Source organism: Carcharodon carcharias, chromosome 17 (assembly GCF_017639515.1).
Source record: "Carcharodon carcharias isolate sCarCar2 chromosome 17, sCarCar2.pri, whole genome shotgun sequence".
Lineage (NCBI taxonomy): Eukaryota > Metazoa > Chordata > Chondrichthyes > Lamniformes > Lamnidae > Carcharodon > Carcharodon carcharias.
The window spans coordinates 104,883,015-104,908,742 of NC_054483.1; the positions used below are offsets into that span (position 1 = coordinate 104,883,015).

Genomic DNA, 25,728 nt, shown 5'->3' on the forward strand with positions numbered 1-25,728 from the left:
TTCAGTTAACAATTTTTAATTGTTATAAAAGTAAGCTGTGAGCACTGGCGGTCGATCACACTCCTTGTAAGGAGTGCATGTAGAGCTCCTTCTTCACACGACCAGACACTACAAATAAGGATCCTGGTTGCACTGCTTTGAAAATAGAGCTGATCATTTACAAATTGTACAAAAATTATGTAAAAAGGTTCCTCAGCCAGCTTCCTCTTTAAAGAATTGTGTTCAACCCAAACATCTTGCTTGTTCCTCTCCCAGTTAATAAACAAGTCACAATTGTTGAACTGTACAGACCCGTACTCGATCAGGTAAATGCTTCAGTGTATCTTCCATTTTAGTAGCAGTATTTATTCCCTGGTTTTCTTAGCTGTAAGATTCTTGGTATTTATACAGTGTCCTTGGCAATAGTGATTATTGTTTTTATCCTGCAGATGTCTGCCACTTTCACACTGTACTCTGGCGGAGTGAGAGATGCTCCCATGGAAACAGAGGAGTTTCTAACAAGAAAAGAAGAAGCACACACATATCATCCCACCACAGCTCTGAGCGTTAGAATATTTTTTTTCCATCAGACCATGCTGTTAAAATGTCCTTGTGACGCACTGGCTCTTTCTGTAATAGTTTAAAACAACTGAATGGCTTTTTAGGCCATTTCAGAGGGCAGTTAAGAGTCAACCACATTGTGTGGGTCTGGAGTCACATGTAGGCCAGACTGGGTAAGGATGGCAGATTTCCTTCCCTAAAGGACATAAGTGAACCAGATGGGATTTTTAGACAATCCGATAATTTTAAGGTCACCATCACTGAGACTTGCTTTTAATGTCAGATTTATGAATTAATTGAATTTAAATTCCTCCAGCTGCCATCATGGGATTTGAACCCTTGTCCCAGGGTATTAGCCTGGGCCGCTGGACTGAGCCAGTAACATTACCACTACATCACCATCCAGCCTTTGACATATAAACTGAGCTTACATGTTTTGTTTAGGAACACATTGGGAGAAGCAGACTCTCAGAGAGTACAAAACCTGTAGACCTTACAGTAGGGCTCAGTGGTCAGTAGTTGCTACAGCTTTTAGCACAGTCAAAGGTCAATAGTCTCGTGATGACGGTCAAGCTTAATCGAATTGAAGCCCACGAGGAAATGAGGCTGTATCAGTTGCTTGTCATTTAATGTAATATTGAAGTATAGTTATATAAGAACAATACTATCACTAGTCAATACGTTAAAACTGATTGTTTAAGATAACCACCTAGGCCTAAGTCATGCGGAATGTATTGTTGCAGAACTAATATCCTTTTACTATAGGAACTACAGGAAGAAATTTACCAAGACCGAGCAAAAAGGAATAAATAAGACGTGGATATTTTCACTAATTATTTGTTAGAAGTTGATGGAGATGATCTTCCCATTCCCCACATCGCCTCAAGTCAATCATTCTAAATGACCTACCTAAATTTCATTAAAGAGTCTCTAGAGGATCGGGCAGAGCAGTGAAACTCCTGGGCTCCGGAACCCTCCAGAATCCGCTGCACATTTCTCTCTGTTATTCCACCCCCTAAACAACACACAGGAATAAAAGGGGCACTTTTGTTGAAAAGAAAGAAACTTGCATGTCTATAGCACTTTTCATAATCTCAGTTGCAAAGCTCTTCACAGTCAATGAAGTACTTCTTAAGTATAGTTATTGTCGTAATTTCGGAAATGAATCAGCCAATTTGCACACAGTAAGCTCCCACAAACAGCAATGTGATAATGATCAGATAATCTGCTTCAGTGATGTTGATTGGGGGATAAATATTGCCCAGGGCACCAGGGAGAACCCTCTGTTCTTCTTTGAAATAGTGCCATGGGATCTTTAATCTGAGAGAGCAGATTGTCTTAACACCTCATGTGAAAGATGGCATCTCTGACAGTGCAACACTCTCAGTACTGCACCGACAGTGTAAGCCTAGATTGTGTGCTTAAGTGTTTGGAGTGAGACTTGAACTCATGATCTTCTGACTCAGAAGAAGGAATGCTACTAGCTGATCCATGGTTGATTACTATCAATTGAAAATCTCAGTTATACAATCTATATATTGACACACAAGAGAAGTTACGTTATCTAGCACATCGGAGGGGACACTTTGCTGTGGAATGAAAGGTTTGGAATAACCAAGTCACCAGGTATTGGTTTTACGAGGAACAGCAACATCATCAGCACAGAAATGAAGATAACTAAGATGCCACAAGAGGTTAACACACAAGATAAGGGTTCATGGATTGAGGGTAATATATTAACATGAATAGAAGATTGGTTAATGGGCAGGAAGCATAGAGTAGGAATAAACTGGAGATTTTTAGTTGGCAGGCTGTAATTAGTGGGACTGCCACAAGGATCAGTGCTAGGGCCTCAGCTATTTTCAATCTATATTCATGACTTAGAACAAGAGACAGAATAATGTATCTAAGCTTGCTGATGAAGCAAAATTAGGGGGAATGTAAGCTGTGAGAGGACACAAAGAGCTGAAAAGAAATACAGATAGACTAATGAGTGGATAACAAGTTGGTGTATAATATGAGGAAATGTGAAGTTATTCACTTTGGTATTGAGAATAGAAAAACAGAATGTCTTTCAAAAGGGATGGAACTTTCAAATTTTGATGTCAGAGGGTCTTGGGTGTACTTGTACAAGGAGTATAGGAACTTAGCATGCAGGTAAAGGGAGCAATCAAGAAGACAAATGGTATGTTGGCCTTAATTGCAAAGGGATTTCAGTATAAGAATAAGGAAATCTTGCTATAATTATATAAGTTCAGATCACATCTGGAACACTATGTGCAGCTTTGGTCCCCATATTTATTTCTTTTTTGATTCATTCACGGGACATGGTCAGCATTTATTGCCCATCCCTATTTGCCCTTGAGAAACTGAATGGCTTCCTGAGCCACTTAAGAGTCAACCACATTACTGAATCTGGCCAGACCAGGTAAGGACAGCAGATTTCCTTCCCTAAAGTGAACCAGATAGGTTTTTATGACTATAAAAACAAAAAAACTGCGGATGCTGGAAATCCAAGAGTCAACCACATTACTGAATCTGGCCAGACCAGGTAAGGACAGCAGATTTCCTTCCCTAAAGTGAACCAGATAGGTTTTAAAAACAAAAAAACTGCAGATGCTGGAAATCAGACAATGGCTTCATAGTTATTATTAGACTTTTAATTCAAGATTTTTATTGAATTCAAATTCCACCATCTGTCATGGTGGGATTCAAACCCGGGTCCCCAGAGGATCTCTGGATTACTAGTCCAGTGACAATACCACTAGGCCACGACCTCCCCCTAAGGAAGAATATATTTGCATTGGAGGCGGTACAGCAAAGCTTCACTAGATTGGTCCCTGGGATAAGAAGGCTGTCTTATGATGAGAGACTGAGTAAATTGGGCCTGCACTCTCTGCAGTTCAGAAGAATGAAACATAGAAGATTCTGAATGGGCTTGATATGACAGAGACTGGGAGGTTATTTCCCTTGGTTGTGGAATCTTGAACATGGGAGCACAGTTTCAGGATAAGGGACAGATCATTTAGGACTGAGGTGAAGAGAAATTTCTTCATTCAGACGGTTGTGAATATTCCATTATTAATATATTTAAGGCTCAGGTAAAAAGACTTTTGTTATGTAAGTGAATCAAGTGATATGGGGAGCAGGCAGGAAAGTGGATTTGAGGCAGGTCTAATGAATGGCAGAGCAGGCTTGAAGCACCATATGGTGCACTTCTACTTCTATTTCTTATGCTCTTAAATTATATATCTTCTTCAGACTTGATGTTTATTGACGAATCATGCAAAAATATTGTATGGAACATTGTAGGATTGGCTATCAATCAGCTGCTGCATCATGCTCTGTTCCTTTGTTTCAGTTCAGCTCCTGGTAGGCAAGGGCCTAAAGCAAATAAAACTACTGCTAATTTGACCAATAGTTGGGACTTAATCACTCAGAGAAGGCACAGGATGACTGAAAATAAGAAAATGGTCACAAGTGATCTTGTAAGCTTGTTGCACTGCAAGAGAAGATTTAGTTTGGGTGTAACCTTGCTGTACTTCAGAATGCTCCCAGTTTGTGATCTTTATGAACAATATAGGTGTGTTTCACGAGGCCACTTTTAAAGTTTAATGCAAAGCACTCTCCTCTCTCCTAGCCTTCCTCCCATGCTGCACCTGACCTGGGAGTGCATCAGATTGCCATTGGTTGTTCATGTGCAGGTCTTGTTCACCTGTCAGCCCCTCTACTCACTGCCCTACATTGGTCTAGGTTTAAAGAACATCAACGAAACAGAATGTGTGTAATGTGAGGCAGGAGTTGATTGATAGTTAATTCTAGAGCATCCCATAAACTTCAAAGTATCAAAATAAGCTGGACCACCTTCTATGGGTGAACCTAGTTTTTAACACTGGGTGTACCAGAATAGAGAGAAAATGATCAAAAAATGGTACAATGTAAGGAAAAAAAACTCAATTTTTGGAATAATCTCCTCCTATGCCGATCTGTATCATACCCCTCCAGATTCTATTGTCCACAGAGCAATGAACAAAACTTGAAATCACAAAATAATTGAAAACATAACAGCAAACAATATTACCTGGTACGACAATAATCCTTTGTTTTGCCTAAATGTTGTAAATGGGAAATAAAAAGACCAAAATTAAAGGCTTAAAGAAGAGCATTAGTGCAGGACTTCAGTTACTGCTATACATACACAAAGTTAAGTGCAAGAAATTTAGAACAGAGGGCTTGAGAAACATCTTCATGAGGCTGTGGAACACTTACAGGGTCAGTGATTCAGCTCAGAAATTATAGTAACATTAAAGGTTAGGTTGGATAGGTGAAAAAGTACTACCACATCCTTCTAGCACACTGTAAAACTCTGATGCCTCTAACTTAACTCAAACCAAGACACCCTCAGCCCCGTGCTCATTGAGCCCTTGGCTCCCTCTCTGGCAAAACCTTGATTTTAAGATCATCATCATTGTTTTCAAATCGATCCATTGCTTCGCCCCTCCCTATCACTGTAACCTCCTCTATTCACCAGTCCCTGCCTCCTATTCCTTAGTCAGTTGTACACCCAAGTTACCACCGTTCCTTTACTACCAAGTGCTTCCATTTTCTTAATAAATCTGTTATGTGGTGCTTTATTAAATGCCTTTCGAAAGTCCATATGTATATCATTAGCACAATCTTCAGCTCCTTTATCAAAGAACTCACTCAGGTCAGAGAGACACAATTTGTCCTTAACAAATCTGTGCTGGTTGTTCCTTATTAACCCATACTTCTACAAGCAAGAATTAATTTCGGTCTTGACAATGCTTATCGAGTTTCCCTTTAAAGGCATCTATGTTTTTTGCCTCAACTCCCCTTGTGCTTCATATTCTCATCACTCTCTGGGTAAAGATGTTTCTCCTAAAATCCCTATTGGATTTATCAGTGACAGTCTTATGGTGATGGCCCCCAATTCTGATTTTCCCACCACTGGTATTAGGCTCACTGACCTGTAATTACCAGATTTATCCCTCTCCCCTCTTTTCAACAGTTGAGATCATATTTCGTTGCATTGAATCATATTTACAGCACAGAAACTGGCTAGTTAGCCCAGCGGGTTCGTCCTGGTGTTTATGCTTGGCAGTTTGTAATCAGTCTTTCTCAGTGCCAGCGGCTCAATAGAAAGCTGTGTGCATTCAAAGAAAAAAGCTGCCCGCACCACAAACTTACTTGTTCTACCAGGCACTTGATGGTAGGCAGCCCCTCAAGTGCCGTGCTGTCGCACCCGCTGGTGAGAACCCGCTCAAAGCCCAGCGAGATGAGGCACTCCAGGGCCGTCATGGGGTCATGCACCATATCAAATGCTGTGGGGACACAAGCAACAGCTGGTGTCAGATGATCAGTACAACTACCAGAAAGAGAGAAATCAGGGAATGTCAACTTGGCAAGTCAAAGCCACCTCCTTCTCCCAATCGCGAAATCTACACGATCATGGACTCTAACCCAAACCTTTCACTTTCTAAGGGAAAATACTTGTGAATACTGTGAAGTTCAAAGGCAAAACTCCAGAATATTCATTCATCTCCACAGCTTCACTATTCAACCATCATTTGCCTTCCACAGAATTACAGCACAGAAGCAGGCCATTTGGCCCAACTGGTCCATGCTGGTATTTATGCTCTACACAAACTTCCCCCCATCCTACATCATCTCACCCTATCACCATATCTGTCCATTCTTTTCTCCCTCATATGTTTATTTAATTTCCCTTTAAAGCCATCTAAGACTTTTGCCTCAACTATCATTGAGTTCTACATTCTCACCACACTCTGGATGAAGAAACTTCTCCAAAATTCCCTATTGGATTTGGCTGTCTTATAATGATGGCCTCTAATTCTGGTTTTCCCTACAATGGAAACTCTCCTCCTTTTCTGCCCTATTGAACTCCTTCATAATATTAAAGACCTCTATCAGGTCACCTCTCACTCTTCAATCTTCTACAGAGAAGAGCTGTTCAAACTTTCCTGATAATTATAACTTTTCAGTACTGTTATCATGCCATTAATCTTTATGCACCTACTCTAGTATCTCTCCAGAAGCAGTATATTCCCCTTCTCCCAAACGTACCCTTGCATCCTTTGAAGTATTTGATCACCTCAGGCTATACCTATCTTATCCACAACAGTCATTCTCTTTATTCAGACGTACTCACCTCTGTGAAAAGTCACGGACAAAGGTCGTGATTCAGCTGCAACAGAGGAAGGAATATTTAAACATCCTATATAGTTATCAGTTGACTTAAAAAGAAAAAAGTTTACACATAAGAACTGCTGAACAAACCTTTATTGTTGATCTTAAACCCAACTCCCCATCATCTGATCTATTCCTTCACTCTATAGAAACACAAATCTAATAATCTTATTTCTACATCATCTTTCTTAACCTCAAGACTGTCCAAAGCAAATTACAGCAATGAAGTACTTTAGAAGTGTAGTCACTGTTATAATGTAGGATATGTGGCAGCCAATTTGCACACAGCAAGCTCCCAAAAATAGCACTGAGATAACGATGAGCTAATCTGTTTTTAGTGATGTTGGTTGAGGGATAAATATTGTCCAGGAAATTAGGGATAAACCCCCTGCTCTGCTTCGAAATAGTATCATGTTTATGTTCACCTGAAGGACAGATTGGGGTCTCGTTTTAACTTCTCCTCCAAAAGGTGCCTCCAACAGTGCAGCAGTCCTTCAGTACTGGAGCGTCAGCCTTGATTTTTTGTTCAAGTCCTGGGGCAGGATTTTTAGGTTGGTGTGTGGGTGTGATCGGAGCACCTGGGAGTGGCTGGGGAACAGACTGCCTCCTGCGATTAACCCCCTCACCCCCCCGACCGTGATTTCATGCTGGCTGGCCAATTAACGGTCAGCCACTGTGAAGCGCGCGCTGAAATGCTTAACGGTGCCAGGGTGGGGCAGGAGGAAGACATAAGTGTGGGCATTTGGGGGGGGGGGGTGGTGGTGGTGGTGGTGGTGGTGGAATGAAGCTCCCTAAAGACAGAGAGCTGCCTCAGGGAGCTGAAGAATTTTAAACCAATAAATAAAGACCTTAAAATCCAGCATCAGAATCAGTCACCTGAACATATACATGATGAAAATTCTGTCCATCCATTTTTATTTTTTTAAGCTTAATAACAGAAACCTCATCCTGCCCTTGAATGAAGTTTCATCAAAAATGCAAAGTCCGCCTGGCAGATTCGCCCGTCCGCCAACCGTTTTGGATGGACCATGAAAAATCGTGGACAATTGGAACTTTAATGGGCTTAATTGCCCTCTTAATTGTCGGCGGGCATGCTTCCCACTTATGCGCTCACCCGCCAACCGAAATATCACATGAGCACGGGATGACGTCAGGACACTTGCCCAGCGTCATCACAGGTTATTTTACGCTCAACTGGGTCGGGTCGTGCCCACACGCCGAGCTAAAAATTCTGCCCCTGGAATGGGGGGTAAACCTGGAACATTGTGTTTTAGAACTTGCTAAGTATAAATTGGTTGTAGCATTTCCTACATTACACTAGTGACTACTGTTCAAAAAGTACTTCATTGTCTATGAAGTGCTTTGTGACATGTGGTGGTCGGGAAAGTGCTGTAGAAATGCAAATCTTTCTTTTTTTTTTGACTGGCGACTGGTAATTCAGTTCCTCAAATCTGTTCTCCTATCCAATTAGATTTTGGATAGGTTGCTGTGTAACAATATACAACAGATGGTCTCAAAGGTAGGTCCCAATCAATGGGACCTCTGGGAAGCATTACCCCAGCACAAGTCAACGCCTCAGGAAAGAGGGAGAACACTGAAAGAGGGAGAACACTGGAAGAAAAGCAACAGGGTAACTGTTTACACCAAAAGGCACTCTTGAATGCCCTGGAGTCCTGAGGAATATACTAACGGAGGAGTCCATTCAACCCCCTTGAGCCTGTTCCATCATTCGATTAGAACATGGCTGATCTGTATCTTAACTTCATCTACCTGCCTTGGTTCTGTAGTCCTTAGCCAATGTAAATCTATCAATCTCAATTTTGAAAGCTCCAACCGACCCTCAGCTTCAACACGTTTTTGTGGGGTGGGAAGAGTTCCCGATTTCCATCACTTTTTGTGTGATGAAGTGCTTTCTGACATCTTCCCTGATCAGCGTAGCTCTAATTTTAAGATTATGCTCCCCCACTTATCTGGATACTCCACCAGATAGGGTTGCCAACTCTGCTTGGAATTATTTCTGGAGGTTTCATCACATGACATCCACTCTGCCCTGGCTCCCATTATTGGTCACTGGATACAAACACACTGGCACATTGGCCTTCCCGTTTTATTGGTAAAGCCAACAAGCTCCACATTATTCAGCTGGATGACGTTTGACTGTTGATCAAATAGTTCTTTTAATCCCATCCCAACCGTTTTGAAACTAATAAATGTTGAAAGAAGATGAAAAACAATAATCACACAACATTTTTTTTTTGCCCCAAGACTTTCTCCCTGAATGGTTCATAGCAATGTTCTGGAGACTGGTCCTGGAACCCCTATCACCAGAGGAAATTTTATTTTTATTTTTTCACAGGATGTGGGCATCAATGACAAGGCCAGCATTTGTTGCCCTAGTTACCCTTGAATTGAGTGGCTTTCTAGATCAGTTCAGAGGGCAGATCAGAGACAACTACATTGCTGTGGATCTGGAGTCACATGTAGGCCAGGCCAGGTGAAGATGGCATATTTCCTTCCCTAAAGGACATTAGTGAACCAGATGGGTTTTTATAACTATCAATGATAGTTTCATGGTTACCATTAAAGAAACTAGCTTTCAATTCTAGATTTATTGATTAATTGAATTTAAATTCCACCAGCTGCCATGGCAGGATTTGAACTCGTGCCCCCAAAGCATTAATAATAAAAACATTTATATATTCTGCTATTAACATCTACTCTGGACCAAGGCAAGGATTTTCTGGTCCTGCCCACAGTGGGAATCTTCACGGGTGGACTAAAAATCTGACGGACCAGCCAAAGATCCGTTGATTTCAGTTGCCGAAGGATCGGAAAATCCCAGTCCAAAGCTTTAGTCCTTAATACTATTATTATCTCTCCCTTTGGCTTGTGTTCCATGACATTTTTGTCATTTAATCTCCCTCTTCTTTTGACCTATCCTTGACCTATTTTGCTCCACCTGCCACCGCTCCCCTCCCCACCCCTTTTCAACACCATAAAATCCATCACAATTCTACCTCTCTCCAGTTCCAAAGAAGAGATTTGTTTGAATTGAAAAGTTAACTCTGTTTCTCTCTCCACAGACGCTGCCAGACCTGCTGAGGCTTTCCAGCATTTTCTGTTTTTATTTCAGATTTCCAGCATCCGCAGTATTTTGCTTTTATCCCCAAAGCATTAGCCTGGGTCTCTGGGTTACTAGTCCAGTGACATTACCACTATGCCACCGTCTTCCATCTTATACACTTTGAGCAGATCACCTACATCTAATGTGAGGCTCATACCAATTAAATCCATGCACACTTCAGCGTTGACTCTTCCATCCTCTGTCAGAACCCCAAACACAGTGCCGTCCGCACCGTTGGCTTTGGCCATCTTGATGTCAGCTTTCATAATTTCAATCTCGCTGTCAGAGTACAGGAAGTCCCCTCCCCGCGGGCGTATCATGGCAAACACTGGAATCCTCACGTACTGTTTCACCACCTGCAGCAGACCTGTCGTGATCAACCAATAACAGGAAATAAACAAAATAAATGAGAGGAGGCCACATTGAACCTGAATAGGAATTTTCTCCATTCCCCTAGTCAGATCGTGAAACAAATCCACCCTGTCCATCCCCAAATCTCCACTTTTCAACCCTGGCAGCTTATGTTCCACAGGTGACACGTCCCAGACAGTCACACAATTCTACAATGCAGAAGGAAGCCTTTTGGCCCATCATGTCTGTGCTGGCTCTTTGAAAGAGCTGTTCAGTATAGTTCTACATCCCAGCTTTTTTCCCTATAACAGCTGCAATTCATTCTCTTCAAGCCTATATTCATTTACCTTTTGAAAGTTCTTATGGAATCTGATTTCACCACTCTTTCAGGCAGTGCATTCCAGATAGTAACAACCCTCCAGGAGAAAAAATTCTCATTTCCCCACTAGTGTTTTTGTCAATTATTTTAAGTCTATGTTCTCTGGTCACCAACGCACTTGCTAGACAAAACAATTTCTCTCTACTTGCTCTATTAAAAGCAGGACCAGAGAGAGAAATCAAGGGCCCTGATGTTTCTCCTGCTTCAGGCCCCTTAGACATCCGTCCGTTTCAGAAGACAATGGACGATTCCAACGGAGAGTCATATTCAACTCAGAGCATTAACTCAGTTTCTCTCTCCACAGATGCTGCCACACCTGCTGAGTTTTTCCAGCACTTTCTGTTTTTATTTCAGATTTCCAGCAGCCACAGTATTTTGCTTCTACGATTCTGGTTTAACAGGTTGGTTTTGAGAGGTGTTTAAAGGCAAGGAGAGAAACGAGGCAGCTTTAAAAGGAGGAGGTTCCACAAGATAGGGCCTGAAAACCCCTCCAGTGATTTTAGGGTGAAGGGAAGGAGAATGCATAGGAAGGCAGGAATTAGAGGAACAAAGATCTTGGGACAGGAACAACCACAGAGGAAGTTACAGTTTACAGAACAGAGCAAAGATTTTGAAATCAGTGAGTTGGGGGATAGAAGTCAATGGTCAATGTATGACCGTGAGGATTGCAGCATTGGGCAAACAGGATGTGGCTACATCAGGATGGAGGCAGAATAATTTTGAATGAATTAAAGAATTGATACAGGGTGTATCTTGGGAAGCAGGAAAAGGGAGCTGGGGGCATTTCAGAAATCATGCTGATGACGGAAGCATGGATTAGTATTTGGTTGGGGTGACAGTGAGGTGAGCACAGAGATGGGAAACATTATGGAGAAGAAAATAAGTTGTCTCGGTGTTAGCTAAGAAGTGGGCTTAGAAACTAAAATCTGGGTTGGGCAGGATACCAAGGTTGTGTGTTAAATGAGTCTAAAGCCAGATGGTGAAGTGAAAAACTGGACAAAAATCCCCTTCTTGATAGTTCCTTTATTACAGAAGACAGCATTGCCCCATCAGCCTCCTACCCACTAACCCAGTGTTTCCACCAGTCTTCCTTTATACTCTTTTGGTTAAACAAAATTAGACTAATTAACCAATTACAAAGTTAAATTAAAGTGATAGCCCTTTAAAGAGACATTGTACCAAAAGAAGTCTCTCTTTATACTATTTTGAGTACAACTTGAACAAACTGGCAAATTAACAAATAGACTAATCAAATAGCCCCTTAAAGGGACACTGTTGACCAGGAAGTCTCTCTTTATAAGTTCTTTAAGCATTTAATTAATCAATGCACTTCTGTGTATCTTAACAATATAATTAACATACCACTAACATTGTGAACTCTGGTATTTGCCTTGGTGAGCAGTCAATGTGGGAGATGAAGTTTGTAAAACCACAATGTTTTATTATGAGTATTCAACTGGAGCAATGCCAATTGTATTTGCTGGAAATCTGTTCCACACTTCCAGTATTGTGTGGGAAGCTCTTCTGATTTCTAGTCTTGCTTGAGCCACATTAGTTTTCTTTTGACTGCTGTATAATTATTCTATTTCCCAGTCTCTCACTATTTCAAAGATCTATTTACACCACCCCCTCATCTCTTCTCCAAAGAAAATAAATCCAATTCCTTTGTCATGACCTAAAAGTTCTTAAGTTGTGTCCAAATCAAATTAGTGAGGGTACTCCTTCCATGGCTCAAGGTGACTGCGCCTCATTATGTGGATTGGGCTATACTGACCAAAACAAGTCCCATATTTGTTGGTACAATGTAATTTTTTTTCCCCCTTTTAATGTGAGAAAGAGGAAAAAAAATCAGTCAGGGTGGCTATGCCAAATCTCCCCTGGTAGGCCTCCCTTCTTCCACCCTACCTAAACTCGAGCTCATCCAAAACTCTGCTGCCCATCTCTTAACTTGCACCAAATCCCGTTCACCCATCACCTCCTGTGCTAATCTACATTGGTTCCCAGTCTATGAACAGCTTGATTTAAAAAAAAGCTCATCCTTGTTTTCAAATCACTCTATGGCCCTCATTCCTCCCTATCTCTGTAACCTCCTCCAGTCCTACAACCTCTGAGATATCTGCACTCTTCTAATTCCTGCCTCTCGTGCATCCGATTTTAATTGCTCCACCTACTGGTGCTGTGCCTTCAGTTGCCAAGGCCCCTAAGCTCTGGACTTCCCTCCCTAAACTTCCCCAATCTCTCTCCTCCTTTAAGATGCTCCTTAAAACATTCTGTTTTGATCCAGTTTTTGGTCACTTTTCCAGCATCTCCTAATGTGGCTCAGTGTCAAATTGTGTTTGATAACCTTAATGTGAACTGCCTTGGGACATTTTACTATGTTAAAAGTGCTATATAAATACAAGTTGTTGCTGTTGACTGCTATCCAGTGGTTAGCTGAAAAATAGGTTTGGGGGATTGCCAAGCAAATACAGAATTGCCTCCCACAGCTGATTATCCTACAAGCATTTTCTGTCTCAACTCATGCCATGAGGAAAGGCAACATGTGCGTGGTACCAAAGGACTCGTGGCATCTGTGGAAATGTACCCCAGCGCAAACTAGTATCTCTGGTTCACTATCAGAAAGTTTTCAAACCTCAAAGAACAGAACTCTCAAGCAAAAGAGAGTCTACAGGGTCTTTCACAAACACTTAGCTTAATATTATGTGTCAAAGTAAATTGCTTTGTCTACAGCAGTCGCCATTGTTAAGCCTGCATTGCACAAGTGGCCTCTTTTGAAAAGGCGCTGGGCAGTTTCTGACTGTGAAGCAGGGCACTTGATGGGCGGTTACTCTTGCTACTGATGCTTCACTAACTGCAACAGGAAATATTGCAAATCCCCAATCAACTGGATAGCCAGTGGAACGAGGAGAGCGAATTATATTGAGTCTACAGCTCAAAGAGACCATTCAGCCCTCCTGGTCTATGCCGGCGTTCATGTTCCACATGATAGAGATGCATCTCCCAGTGACTTTGCTTCATCCTGCACAGATCAGTTAGAAACAACAGAAGCTCTGGCACTCACCTATACTGGGGGTGATGCCTCCTTCCATTAGGCCAGAACACAGTTCAATCCGAGATGCTCCTGAAAACAATCACAAAAATTAACTGGTTAAAGCAACTCAAAAAGGCATACAGGCCAAAAGAAAAGCTGTGACCTCCAGATAATTCTGGAAATACTCAACAGGTTGTACAATAATTGGACTAATTCTTCCAAGAGGATGAAAGGACCCAGCTGAAATTTAACCTTACATAGCATCTACGGCAAAGAAACAAACTTTTGACCCAACAGGACAATGCCAGTGGTACAAGCAAAATACTGCGGATGCTGGAAATACGAAATAAAAACAGAAAATGCTGGAAAAACTCAGCAGGTCTGACAGCATCTATGGAGAGAGAAACAGAGTTGATGTTTTGAGTCAGCATGACTTCTTCAGAGCTAAAGAGAAGTAGAAATGTGGTGAAATATATACTGTTCAAGGGGGGTGGAGCAGGTGAAGCTGGATAGAAGGCCAGCGATAAGGGGGCTAAGAAGAGATTGACAAAAGATGTCATGGACAAAAGACAAAGGGAGTGTTAATGGTAGTGGTGAAGACTGAAAAAGGTGCTGATAGTGGCATAAAAGTAAGTAAGCAGAATGTGACAATAGCAGAACAAGGGTCAGCGCTCTGTGAAAGAACAACATGGAACAAGTGACAGATAGCCCTTTTGGAGTGGCGGGTGGGGAGAGGGGCAGTGGTTGGGGAAAAATGATGAAAAAAGGGATTAAAAAAGGGATAAAACAATGAACGAATGAATAAAAATGAAAATAAGTAAATAAAAAGTAAAAATACATTTGATAAAAGAGGATTTAAAAAGGGGTGAAGATAGAGGAGAGAGTTCACGGTCTGAAGTTATTGAACTCAATGTTAAGTCCGTCCCACCCCTCTCCACACCCAAAAGGACCATCTGTCACTTGTTCCATGTTGTTCTTTCACACAGCGCAGACCCTTGTTCTGCTATTAACACATTCTGCTTTCTTACCTTTATGCCACTATCAGCACCTTTTTTAGTCTTCACCGCTACCATTAACACTCCCTTTGTCTTGTGTTCATGACATCTTTGTTAACCTTTCCTTAGCCGCCACCTATTGTTCACCTTCTATCCAGCTTCACCTGCTCCACCCCCTTTAAACAGTATAAATTCCATCACATTTTTACTTCTCTTTAGCTCTGAAGAAGAGTCGTGCAGACTCGAAATGTTAACTCGGTTTCTCTCTCCACAGATGCTATCAGACCTGCTGAGTTTTTCCAGCATTTTTTGTTTTTACTAGGACAATGCCAGTGTTTATGTTCCACACTAGCCTCCTCCTAACACTCTTCTTCCAAACTTATCAATATTCCTTCTATTCCTTTCTCTTGGTAGTACAGAACTTGAATATTGCTGAAAAGAGAGACATGTCGAAGATTTTCGTCTTGCACTCATTAGGACAAACACAAGAATGCCAAATTTCAAACAATCACAATACATTTTGTATAAATTGCTGTGATGGTTTGAAATTTGACATTTTTGCTTTTGTCCTGATAGTGCAAGACAAAGAGCTTTGGCAACATGTCTCTTTATTCCTTTCTCCCTTGTGTGCTTATCTAGCTTCCCTTTGAATGCATCTATGCTATTCACCACACCCAGTGATTCAAGCCTTGGTAGACTTGACCAACTCTCTCCATTTTCCTCCCTCCACGTGAGTTCATTCAAAACTCTGCTGCCCGTATCCTAATTCGCACCAAGTCACATTCACCAGTCACCTGTGCTCTCTGGCCTACATTGGCTCCTGGTTTGACAATGCCTCAGTTTTAAAATTCTCATCCTTGCTTTCAAATCCCTCAATGCCCTCCCCCTCTGTAACATCCTCCTGCAACCCTTCAAGATATCTGTGCTCCTCCAGTTTTGAACTCTTGCTCATCCCTGATTTTAATCCCTCCATCAATGGCAGCTATCCCTTCAGCTGCCTAGACTCCAAGCTCTAGAATTCTGTTCTTATACCTCTCTACTTCTCTCTCCTCCTTTAAGAAGCTCCTTAAAATTAAGATTTTGGTCACCTGTCCTAATGTGGCTTGGTGTCAAAGTTTGTTTGATAACACTCAATGCAATGTGAAGTGCATTGGGACATTTCATTATGTTAAAGGCGCTATATTAATTCAAGTTGTTGTTATTGTAGTGTATTGGTGCAAACTGTAACTATGTGATGCTATCTGGGTACAGTCCAATCCCAGTTAATATCCTCAGTTGTACTTATCACTCCAAGTAAGGTTGGGACAAGATGAGTTAAGACTGAAAGTACGAAGAACAGTTTATGGTTTAAGCAATAGTCTCAGTCTATTGAAAAACACAAGGTTAGTAAAGTACATACCTCCCCTCTGAGCATTGATAGCAGATTCCACTGAATCCACACACACCTCCATTAGAACCCTTGTTGTCATCCAACCCTATGGATCAATAGATGGTATTGTTAAAGCGATAGATAGCAAGTTTGGAAGCACAGTTATGTATGCATGGAAATGTTTTAGCATCAACCGGCCGTCAGAATCATTGTTTCCCAATGGACACAGATCAGTCTCCAAGGCAGTCCCTTTTCTGATAAGGTAAAGGCCCATAGCATAAGAAACTTCCCCAGGAGGAGGGAAGGCAAGGTAAATCAACTAATAGTGATTAGGTCTGGCCAACCTTGGGTTTCACCAGGCTGCAGGAGGAAAAGGAAATCTGAGTGAGGTGAAGAGCACCACAAGTTTGAGGTCTGAAAGAATAAGTTATCGTCAGAAATGCTGCAATAAAGGCTTGAAAGCACCACAATGCCCATGATAGTACCAGCAGAATAGAAAGATCAGATAGGGAGACTGATGGACAGATGCTGAGATTGATTCTAAGAAGTAAGAGAGAGGGAGATTAGCCATCAGGCAACAAAATGCTAACCCCTGTAGAAATAGATGGTCCAGGCCTGGCAGAATGTGATCCCAGAAACATATGCCACTGGAGTAGCTTGGGCTGTGAGCAGAATTCTGAATTGTTGGTTTCAAAGGGAGGGTAAATATATTGCTGAATTAATAGCATTTGCAAACAATGAGGAGATGTAGGAGATACCCCTTTCAAAATGAGAGAAATTGGGAGTAATTTGCACTGAGAGTTCTCCCTGTAGTAATTCCATCTCCTCCAATCTAGCCCACAGTATCTTTAGTTTATAATCATGACCCAGTTCTTTCCCCATCCTCTTATCTTCTCTCTTCCTCAGGACATTTGATCATTAAGGGAATTAGTCTGTAGTCACTTAGCCTTTTATCAATTTATCTAGGTAATAAAGGTCTGCACAGAAAAAACTTCTCTTTATGTCTCACCTGCACTAAATTGTCCTAGGAGTGTTTGAGGAGGCAGTGTAAATTAGTTTACTCCTCACCGAAACTATTCTATACTGAGGCACTTAATGTCAAACTCATTTTACCCTGATAAATGTGCCTCTGGAATTGGTGCCCCATTGTAAACCTGCCAACACCAGTACCTCTGGAGGCACTGAAACCTCCTACTGTAAAGCTAACCATCTCTCTCACCAGTGGCACTTATTTTCAGGTCAGCCAACACTTGTACTGGGGGCAGGTGAGCTGATCTCTCCTGGCACTTCCACCGTTACCAACCTGTGGAGAACTTTCTCCCTGACATCAGAAAAGTGGCCTGGGCAGAACAAAAAAGTTGCAAGTGATACCTTGTAGTAAAGTAGGTGCATGCAAGATCTATGCATACCCATAATTCCACTAGGATAAAGGCAAAATACCGCGGATGCTGGAAATCTGAAACAAAAACAAAAAATGCCAGAAAAACTCAGCAGGTCTGACAGCATCTGTGGAGAGAAAGGCAGAGTTAATGTTTCGAGTCCAGACTCAAAATGTTAACTCTGTCCTTCTCTCCACAGTATGTCAGACCTGTTGAGTTTTTCCAGCATTTTTTGTTTTTGGCCCAATATTCCACTGCTGCCTTGGATAAACCAGGCAGGCATGGTTGGAATGGAGTTGACTCCATGTAAGAGGAATGTACTAGTACCAGATTTGGAAACTGTCTTTCATTTTCCAGCACTGGCATCCCTCAACTTGATGTAAAATGTCACAGATGGTGCTTCAGTGTCTAGCTCGGATGAGACATTAAACCAATTTGTCCTTTAAGGCAGGCATAAAAAAATCCAAAGGCACTTGTTCAAGGAAGAGTAGGGAAGTTCTAATAGAATCTTACAGTACAGAAGGAGGACATTCAACCTGAAGTGTCTGAGCTGGCTGCCTCCTAAAAAGAGCTGTCCACTTTAGACCCATACCATATTTTCCCCATAACCCTGCAAATTAGTTCTCTTCAAACACATGTTCAATTGCCTTTTTAAAGTTCCTATGGAATCTGATTCGATCATCCTTTGGGGTAATGCAGTACAGGTCCCCAATATCCTGGCCCAACATTTATCCCTCAGCCAACATCGTTAAAACAAGATGACCTTGTTATTATCACACTGCTGTTTGTGAGATCTTGCTGTGCGCAAATTGGCTGCTGCATTTCCTATATTACAACAGTGACTACAATTCAAAAGTGCTTTGTCAAGTACTTTGGGATGTCCAGAGTTCGTGAAAAGGGCTAGAAGAATGCTAGATATTTTTAAGATTAAAATATAAAACTAAACAAAGATTCATCCTTTTAGGTGTACAGAACCCAGCATGGAAAAACGTACAGGACATGTGGTTACTGCTTAGAGGAACACACAGGAATGGGGAGGAAACAAGTCAAACACTGGAAACATGATCCTAATCTGAAACCTGGCTGTCAATGTTTGAAATCAATCAATGTCATTGTTTCAGAGCAAGTAAAAGTGTTAACCTAATCTCTTTAATCTCTTTCCCATTTGGCACAGAATCCCCTGGCAATTGAAGTCTGGATATTGGCAGCACCAGCTGTGGATTTTGCATTGAAGCGCTGTGCAGCATTTCACAAGAACTCATCAGTTGAAAAGTTTGGGGTTTATTTTTGACAGCCACAGCAGAGAAACAGACAAGGATACACTTACACTGACAGTCCAGGCAAGCTTCTTCCTAAACCCCTCAATTAATGGTGTTGAAAACAGATTAGCTGTTTGTGGAAGCTTGCTGCTGGACACAAATTGACTGCATAGTTTCCCTGCAATTGCACAGCGACCTCACTTCAAAAAGGAATCTTCATTGGCTGTGAAAAGCACTTCAGGACATTCTGCAGTTATGAAAGACCCCGCACCAAAACAGATCCCTTCTTAAATGCCTCTGCTTAGAATGAAAAGCTTTCAAAGGGCTGCTGGGCTAGTTACCTGTCAGCGTGGAAATCCTGCTTGGCAGTCAACCTTACTGCTCTAGTAAAAAAGCCTTGGTGTGGCTCACATACAGCAAACAGGAGCAGGAAGTGAACTGAAGTCAGTGTAGGTGCAGCCATTCTGATCATGTGATGAGGGATAAAACACCACCTTCAAATTAAAGAGCAACACATAATATTGTCCCGAACTCTAAGCAGAAGTCACCTGCTCTGCTTCAAAATACTGCAATGGGATCTCTTACTTCAACCTGAAAGGGCAATTTAATGTCTCATCCAAAAGACGGCATCCCCGACAATGCAGCACTCACTCAGTGCTGCACTGTGAGTGTTAGCCTGGATTTTGTGCTCAAATCCCTGGCGTAGAGCTTGAATCCAGAAACTTCTGACTCAGAGGTGAGAGTGCTACCCACTGAGACAAGCTTGTACAGTTGGCTACAATCCAACATCAAACAATATGGCCCACCCAATGAAGCTGCGCTGTATTGAGCACCCAGAACACCAGTTGTACTGATCATCAACTGGAATTCTTGTCATATCATTTGGTGAGTAACATGGGGAACAAATGATGCATGTGAAATTTGTTGAGTACTGTTCATATCACACTCGGTCACATATTCCTGCCTCGCAGCAAGATAAGAGTTACACTGATGTTCCAGAAGACATGGTCCTGGGTAGGTCCTGACAGTGCAGGATCTAATCTCTGATCTGGTTGTGGTCTCAACTGCACTTTCCTGTCTGCCCCCCGTAACCCTTGACTCCCTTGTCTATCAAAATTCTCTCTAACTCAGCCTTGAAGAAGTTCAATGACCCAACCTCCAATGTTCTCTGGGGAAGAGAATTCCACAGACTAATAACCCTCTAACAGAGAAAAAAAAATCCTCATCTCCATTTTATTTTTAAACTGTGTCCCCTAGTTCTAGTCTCCCCCACAAGAGGAAACATCTTCCCAGTATCCGTCCTATCAAGTCCCCCCAGGATCTTATGTTTCAATAAGATCACCTCTCATTCTTCTAAACTCCAATGGGTATAGGCCCAAACTGTTCAATCTTTTTTCAGAAGATAAGCCCCTCATCCCAGGAATGAGTTGAGTGGACCTTTTCTGTACTGCTCCTAATGCAATTATAACTTTTTTATAAATAAGGAAGCAAAAACTGTACACAGTATTCCAGTTGTGGTCGCTCCAAGGCCCTTGACAGTACTTTTTATATTCCATTCCCCTTGCAATAAACACCGAGTTCCCATTTGCCTTCCTAATCACTTGCTATATCTGCATACTAAATCTTTGTGATTCATGTACCAGGACACCCAGATCCCTCTGCACTACAGAGTTCTGCAATCTCTCTCCATTTAAGTAGTATATTGATTTACTATTCTTCCAGCCAAAGTGGACAAGTTCACATTTTCTCACATTTAACTCCATCTGCCAATTTTTTGCCCATGCACTTAACATACCTATATTCTTTTGTAGGGCTCTTTACCTCCTCTTGACAACTTACTTATCTATCTTGGTGGCATCGCCAAAATTAGCAACCATACATTTGGTCCCTTCACCCAAATCCTTGATACAGACTATAAATAGTTGGGGCCCCACTGATCTCTGTGGTACTCCACTAGTTCCAGCTAGCCAACCCAAAAATAACCCATTTGTCCCTAATCTCTGTTTCCTGTAAGATAACCAATCCTTTATCTGTGCTAATATCTTACCACTTACACCATAAGCTCTTAATTTATTTACTAACCTTTGATGTGGCACCTTATCAGATGCCTTTTGGGAATCCAAGTGCACCACATCTACAGGTTCCCCTTTATCCACCTTGTTTGTTACTTGCTCTCAGAATTCTAATAAATTAATTAAACAGTTTCTCTTTCATAAAACTATGTTGACTCTGCCTGATCCCATTACAATTTTCTAAGTATCCTGCTTAATAATGGATTCTAACAATTTCCGTCCAACAAATGTTAGGCTAACTGGCCTATAGTTTCCTGTTTCTTGTCTCATTCCTTTCTTGAATAAAGGTGCACCAGTTGCTATTTTCCAATCCACTGGAACTCTTCCAGAATCTAAGGAATTTTGGAATCACAGAATCACAGTGCAGAAGAGGCCCTTTGACTCATCAAGTCTGCACTGACATGTGAGAAACACCTCACCTACCTACCTAATCCCATTTACCAGCACTTGACCCATAGCCTTGAATGTTATGACATGCCAAGTGCTCATCCAGGAAGATTATAACCAATGCCTCTATCTCTGCAGCCACTGCTTTTAAGACCCTAGGATGCAGGCCATCAGGTCCTAGGGACTTCTCAGTTTTTAGGTCTAATAGTTTTCCCAGTACTTAGTCGCTGGTGACAGTGATTGTTTTAAGCTCCTCCCTCCCTTCCACATCTTGGTTTTCAAATATCTTTGGGTAGTTTTCTAAGTCTTCTAAGAGAACTATATAACTTCTGACAGACACAAAATACATGTTCAACACTCCATTTCCTTGTTTTCCATTATCAACTCCCCAGACTCACTCCCTAGAGGACCAGCACTCACTTTTGTTACTCTTTTCCTTTTTAAATACTTGTAGAAACTATTACTATCTGTTTTATATTTCAAGTTAGCTTTCTCTCATGCTCTAATTTCTCCCTCGTTTTTTTAGTCATTCTTTGTCAGTCATAAACATGGGATTGTGTCATGTGACACTTGCCATTCCTCAGCTGATGAATTAGTACTCCTCCACGTTGAACACCACTTGAAAGAAGTACTGAGGGTAACAAGGACACAGGATATACTCTGGACTTCAATGTCCATTACCAAGGGTGGCTTGGTAACAATACTACTGACTGAACCGGCCAAATCTTGAAGGACGTATCTGCCAGACTAGGCCTTTGACAGTGGTGACAGAACCAATACAGGAAAAAACCTTCTTGACCTCGTCCTCACCAATCGCAGATGAATCTATCCATGACAGTATTGGTAGGAGTGACCACCACACAGTCCTTGTGGAGATGAAGTCCCATCTTCACACTGAGGATACTCTTCATCATGTTGTGTGTCAAATGGAATAGATTCAGAACATATCTAGCAGCTCAAAACTGGGCATTCATGAGGCACTGTGGGCCATCAGTAGCAGCAGAATTGTAAAGAATCATAATCGATAATCTTATGGCCCGACATATCCCTCATTCGACCACTACTATCAAGCCAGGGGGCCAACTTTCAGTCAATGAGGAGTGCAGGATAGCAGGTCAGGAGCAGCACCTGTTGTACCTAAAGATGAGGTGTCAACTCTACTGAATCACAACACAAGTCTGTATGCATGCTAAACAGCTGAAGTTGCATGCTCTAGACAAAGCCAAGTGATCCCATGACCAACAGATTAGATCAAAGCTCTGCAGTCCTGCCACATCTAATCATGAATTAAACAACTAACTGGAAGAGGAGGTTACCTGAACACCCCCATCTTCAAAGATCGGGGAGCCTAGTACATGAGTAACAAGACAAGGCTAAAGTGCTTGCAACAGCCTTCAGCCAGAAGTGCCAAGTGGATGATCCACCTCAGCCTCCTCCTGAGTCCCCTGCCAGTCACTGATTCGATTCACTCCAGTTGGTATCAAGAAACAACTGAAGGCACTGGATACTGCAAAGGCTATTAGGCCTGAAGTACTGAAGACTTGTGCTCCAGACATTAAGGCAATATTTGACCGAGCATGTCATCAAGCAGCCCTAGTAAAATTGAAGTCAACTGGGATAGTAGGAAAACTTTCCACACTGAAATCGTACCAGCACAATGGAAGATGGTTGTGTTTGTCAGAGCCCAGAACATTGCTGCAGGAGTTCCTCAGGGTGGCGTCCTCAGCCATCTTCAACTTCTTTATCAATGACCTTCCCACCTTCATAAGATCAGAAGTGGGAATGTTCACTGATGATTGCACAATGTTTAGCACCACTCGCAACTCCTCAAATATTGAAGCAGTCCATGCGCAAATGCAGCAAGAGCTGGACAACAATCAGGCTTGGGCTTTAAATGGCAAGTAATGTTAGTGCCACATAAGGGCCAGACATTGACCATCTCCAACAAGAGAGAGTCTAACCATCGCCTCTGAGATGCAATGACGTTACCATTGCTGATTCCCCCACCGTCACCATCTTAAGGCTCACCATAGACCAGAAACCTAACTGGGCAGTCACATAAATACCATGACTACAAATGCAGGTCAGAGGCTGGGTATTCTGCAGTGAGTAACTCATATCATGACTACCCAAAGTCTGTCTACCATCTATATGGCACAAGTCAGGAGTGTGATGGAACGCTCACCACTTGCCTGGATAAGCATGGCTCCAACAACACTCAAGAAGCTCAACACCATCCAGGCCAAAGCAGCCCACTTGATTGGCACACCATCCAACACCTTAAACATTCACTCCATCTACCACCAACACACAGTAGCAGCAGTGTGCACCATCTACAAGATGCACTGCAGTATAGGGTTGTCAACCCTCCAGGATTGGCTTGGAGTCTCCAGAAATTGAAGGTCAATCTCCAGGACACTGCTGTGTGCAATCCTGGAGAAAAATCATAAAGGCACTAAAAAAAAAGCTTTTTTTAAAAAAAAAATTCTTGGAAAATTTCTCTTTATCAGATATAAAAATATTAAAAAAGGGGGGAAAGGCTGTTTGGCTGCTAGTCAAGCATCGTCCAATTGGGAAATGAGTCTTTTGCTTTCCAATTGACGTGGGAAGACATTATAATCGCAAGGGTGAATGTGTCGGCCAATGAATGGCTGGAGTGTAGAGACAATTCATGTGATGAAATCGCCAGGAATACATTTAATCACTGTTGGCAACCCTACTACAGCAACTCACCGAGGCTCCTTCAACAGCGCCTCCCGAAACCGCAATCTCTACCAGCTCGAAGGACAAGGGCAGCAGATGCATGGGAACACCACCACCTGGAAGTTCCCCTCCAAGCCTCTCACCATCCTGAGTTGGAACTACATCAGCGTTCTTTCACTGTTGCTGGCTCAAAAACCTGGAGCTCCCTCCCTAACATTATTATGGGTGTCCCTACATCACATGGACTGCAGTGGTTCAAGAAGGCAGATCACCACCGCCTTCTCAAGGGTAATTAGAGATGGGCAACAAATGTCATTTCAGGCACCCAATGTCGCTGCCTTAGTCTCATTAAAAGGGACCGTGAAACTGCTGGATTGTCGTAAAAACCCAACTGGTTCAACGATGTCCCTTTAGGGAAGGAGAAACCCACCGTCCTTGCTCAGTCTGAGTCTGTATGTGACTCCAGACCCACGTCAGTAAGAGAGGTGAAGCTGGTGATGCCCAGAGGGGGGAATGGGCAATAAATGCCACCTGTACCAGTAATATCCACACACCCTGAGAATGAAGTAACATTAATATTATTTCAAACGTCCTCGTTTGTGCTGTTTACAAGATGAATCAGAATGAAATTGATTTTTAATCTATTGCACGAGCTGGAAATGGTGGAGACTCACTTGAACCCCAGCCAGAGCAGGCCCCGCCTCACGTGACCACACCGACACCACAATTAAAAAAAGCAAATTAAACTCACAGCCGCTCCGATTTTGCTCTCTAATTAATATTTTCCCTCAGGCGGCGCAGTGATGGTTATTTTATCTTTTAAAAATCGGATCCGTGTTTATTTACGGTTTTGGCCTCCGGCACCCGGCAATAAGCGGGATTCTGATTGGTCGCTGTGACTGGGTGCGAGATGATGTTGTTGATGTTCGGTTTGTGCGGCCGCTTGGCCCTGAGGGCCCGAGGAGGGGGGCAACCGGTGAGGGTGAGGCGGAGGGGACCCCGAGCCGGTGAGGCCAGGCTAGGCCGGGCCGGGAGTCGGGAGTGGGGCGCTCCGGGCCGGGAGCTGGGGGGTGGGGGGGGGTGGTGGCCGGGAGCCGGTGAGGCCGGGAGCCGGTGAGGCCGGGAGGGGGGCGGGCTAGGCCGGGAGGCGCCGCGAGCCGGTGAGGCCAGGCCGGGAGCCGAGGGGCAGGAGGGAGGGATGTTTCACCCCAGGCCCCGGCGGCGAGCGGGAGGCGCTTTGCGAAGGCCCGAGGCGGCGAATGGACTGAAATATGTTTTTTTTTAAAAATCCAAATCTCTCCCCGGGGTCAGGGGAAGAACCTGCTGCATTTCCATAGCGCCCTTTCGCCCGAACGTCTCAGGAAGCGTTTCACGGCCAAGGGAGCACTTCTTGTTTTGCAGTGTGGTCACAGCTGTGAGAAACGCAGCAGCCCGTTTCTGCACAGCAAGATCCCACAAACAGCAACCTGATACCGAACCAGATAGTGTGTGTCGGTGATGCTGGTTGAGGAATAAATATTGCCCCCCCCCCCCAGAACACTGTTGGGTTAGAGTAGAGGGGGCAAGAGGGTTTGGGCAGGGGAATGGTAGGAATTGGGGTGAAAGGATGTAAGACAGAGATTGTTGCCTTTAAGGCTGGTGCTTTGGAGTCCAGCACATGGCCACATGTCCTTGACTGTTCCACTGGCCCTTAATTGGGCTCTTAAAGGGAAGCTGCGCATTTCCCTTCTGGGAACTCACCATCCCAGGTTATATTCAGTTAGAATGTTACCAGGGTTGAGGGACACTGTAGAACAGCTAATGTGGTTCCGCTATTTAAGAAGGGTTGTAGAGATAAGCCAGGGAACTACAGGCCAGTGAGTCTCATGTCAGTGGTAGGGAAACTATTGGAGAATATTCTGAAGGAGAGAA

The 25,728-nt window shown here is 42.8% G+C and overlaps 2 protein-coding genes across 7 annotated transcripts in view; one reads left to right on the forward strand and one right to left on the reverse strand.

Moving 5' to 3' along the window:
- On the reverse strand, window positions 1–24,771 carry cutc (cutC copper transporter homolog (E. coli)). 4 transcript variants are annotated; one of them, XM_041209523.1, is made up of 9 exons: window positions 24,569–24,771; window positions 16,048–16,123; window positions 13,684–13,743; window positions 10,050–10,259; window positions 6,731–6,766; window positions 5,749–5,882; window positions 4,622–4,649; window positions 1,450–1,555; window positions 1–494 (listed from the first exon to the last, which is right to left on the reverse strand). In XM_041209523.1, the coding sequence occupies exons 2-9, from the start codon at window positions 16,115–16,117 to the stop codon at window positions 383–385; spliced, it is 756 nt and encodes a 251-aa protein (XP_041065457.1). In that variant the 5' UTR covers window positions 16,118–16,123; window positions 24,569–24,771; the 3' UTR covers window positions 1–382. The 4 variants fall into 4 exon arrangements, with proteins under 4 accessions (XP_041065457.1, XP_041065455.1, XP_041065454.1 ...); XM_041209521.1 differs by having other exon boundaries at window positions 24,492–24,578; XM_041209520.1 differs by lacking the exon at window positions 24,569–24,771 and adding an exon at window positions 23,848–23,971.
- Window positions 24,654–25,728, forward strand: part of LOC121289766 (cytochrome c oxidase assembly protein COX15 homolog) — an 18,167-nt gene continuing 17,092 nt past the window's right edge. Inside the window, exon 1 of one of the 3 annotated variants that reach the window (XM_041209517.1) lies at window positions 24,654–24,793. In XM_041209517.1, the coding sequence (XP_041065451.1) occupies window positions 24,728–24,793 (66 nt within the window). In that variant the 5' untranslated portion in view covers window positions 24,654–24,727. Of the gene's footprint in view, window positions 24,825–25,728 lie in introns of all 3 variants that reach the window. The other 2 variants (XM_041209516.1, XM_041209518.1) reach the window with 2 other exon arrangements.

Coding starts and splice junctions, on each gene's coding strand:
- cutc (XM_041209520.1), bottom strand. CDS start 23,919: ATGCATCTGCTGCCCTTGTCCTTCGAGCTGGTAGAGATTGCGGTTTCG. Junction 10,260..13,683: donor AGGCATCACCCCCAGTATAG/GTGAGTGCCAGA, acceptor TGATCACGACAG/GTCTGCTGCAGGTGGTGAAA. Junction 6,767..10,049: donor AGTGTGCATGGATTTAATTG/GTATGAGCCTCA, acceptor CCTCTGTTGCAG/CTGAATCACGACCTTTGTCC.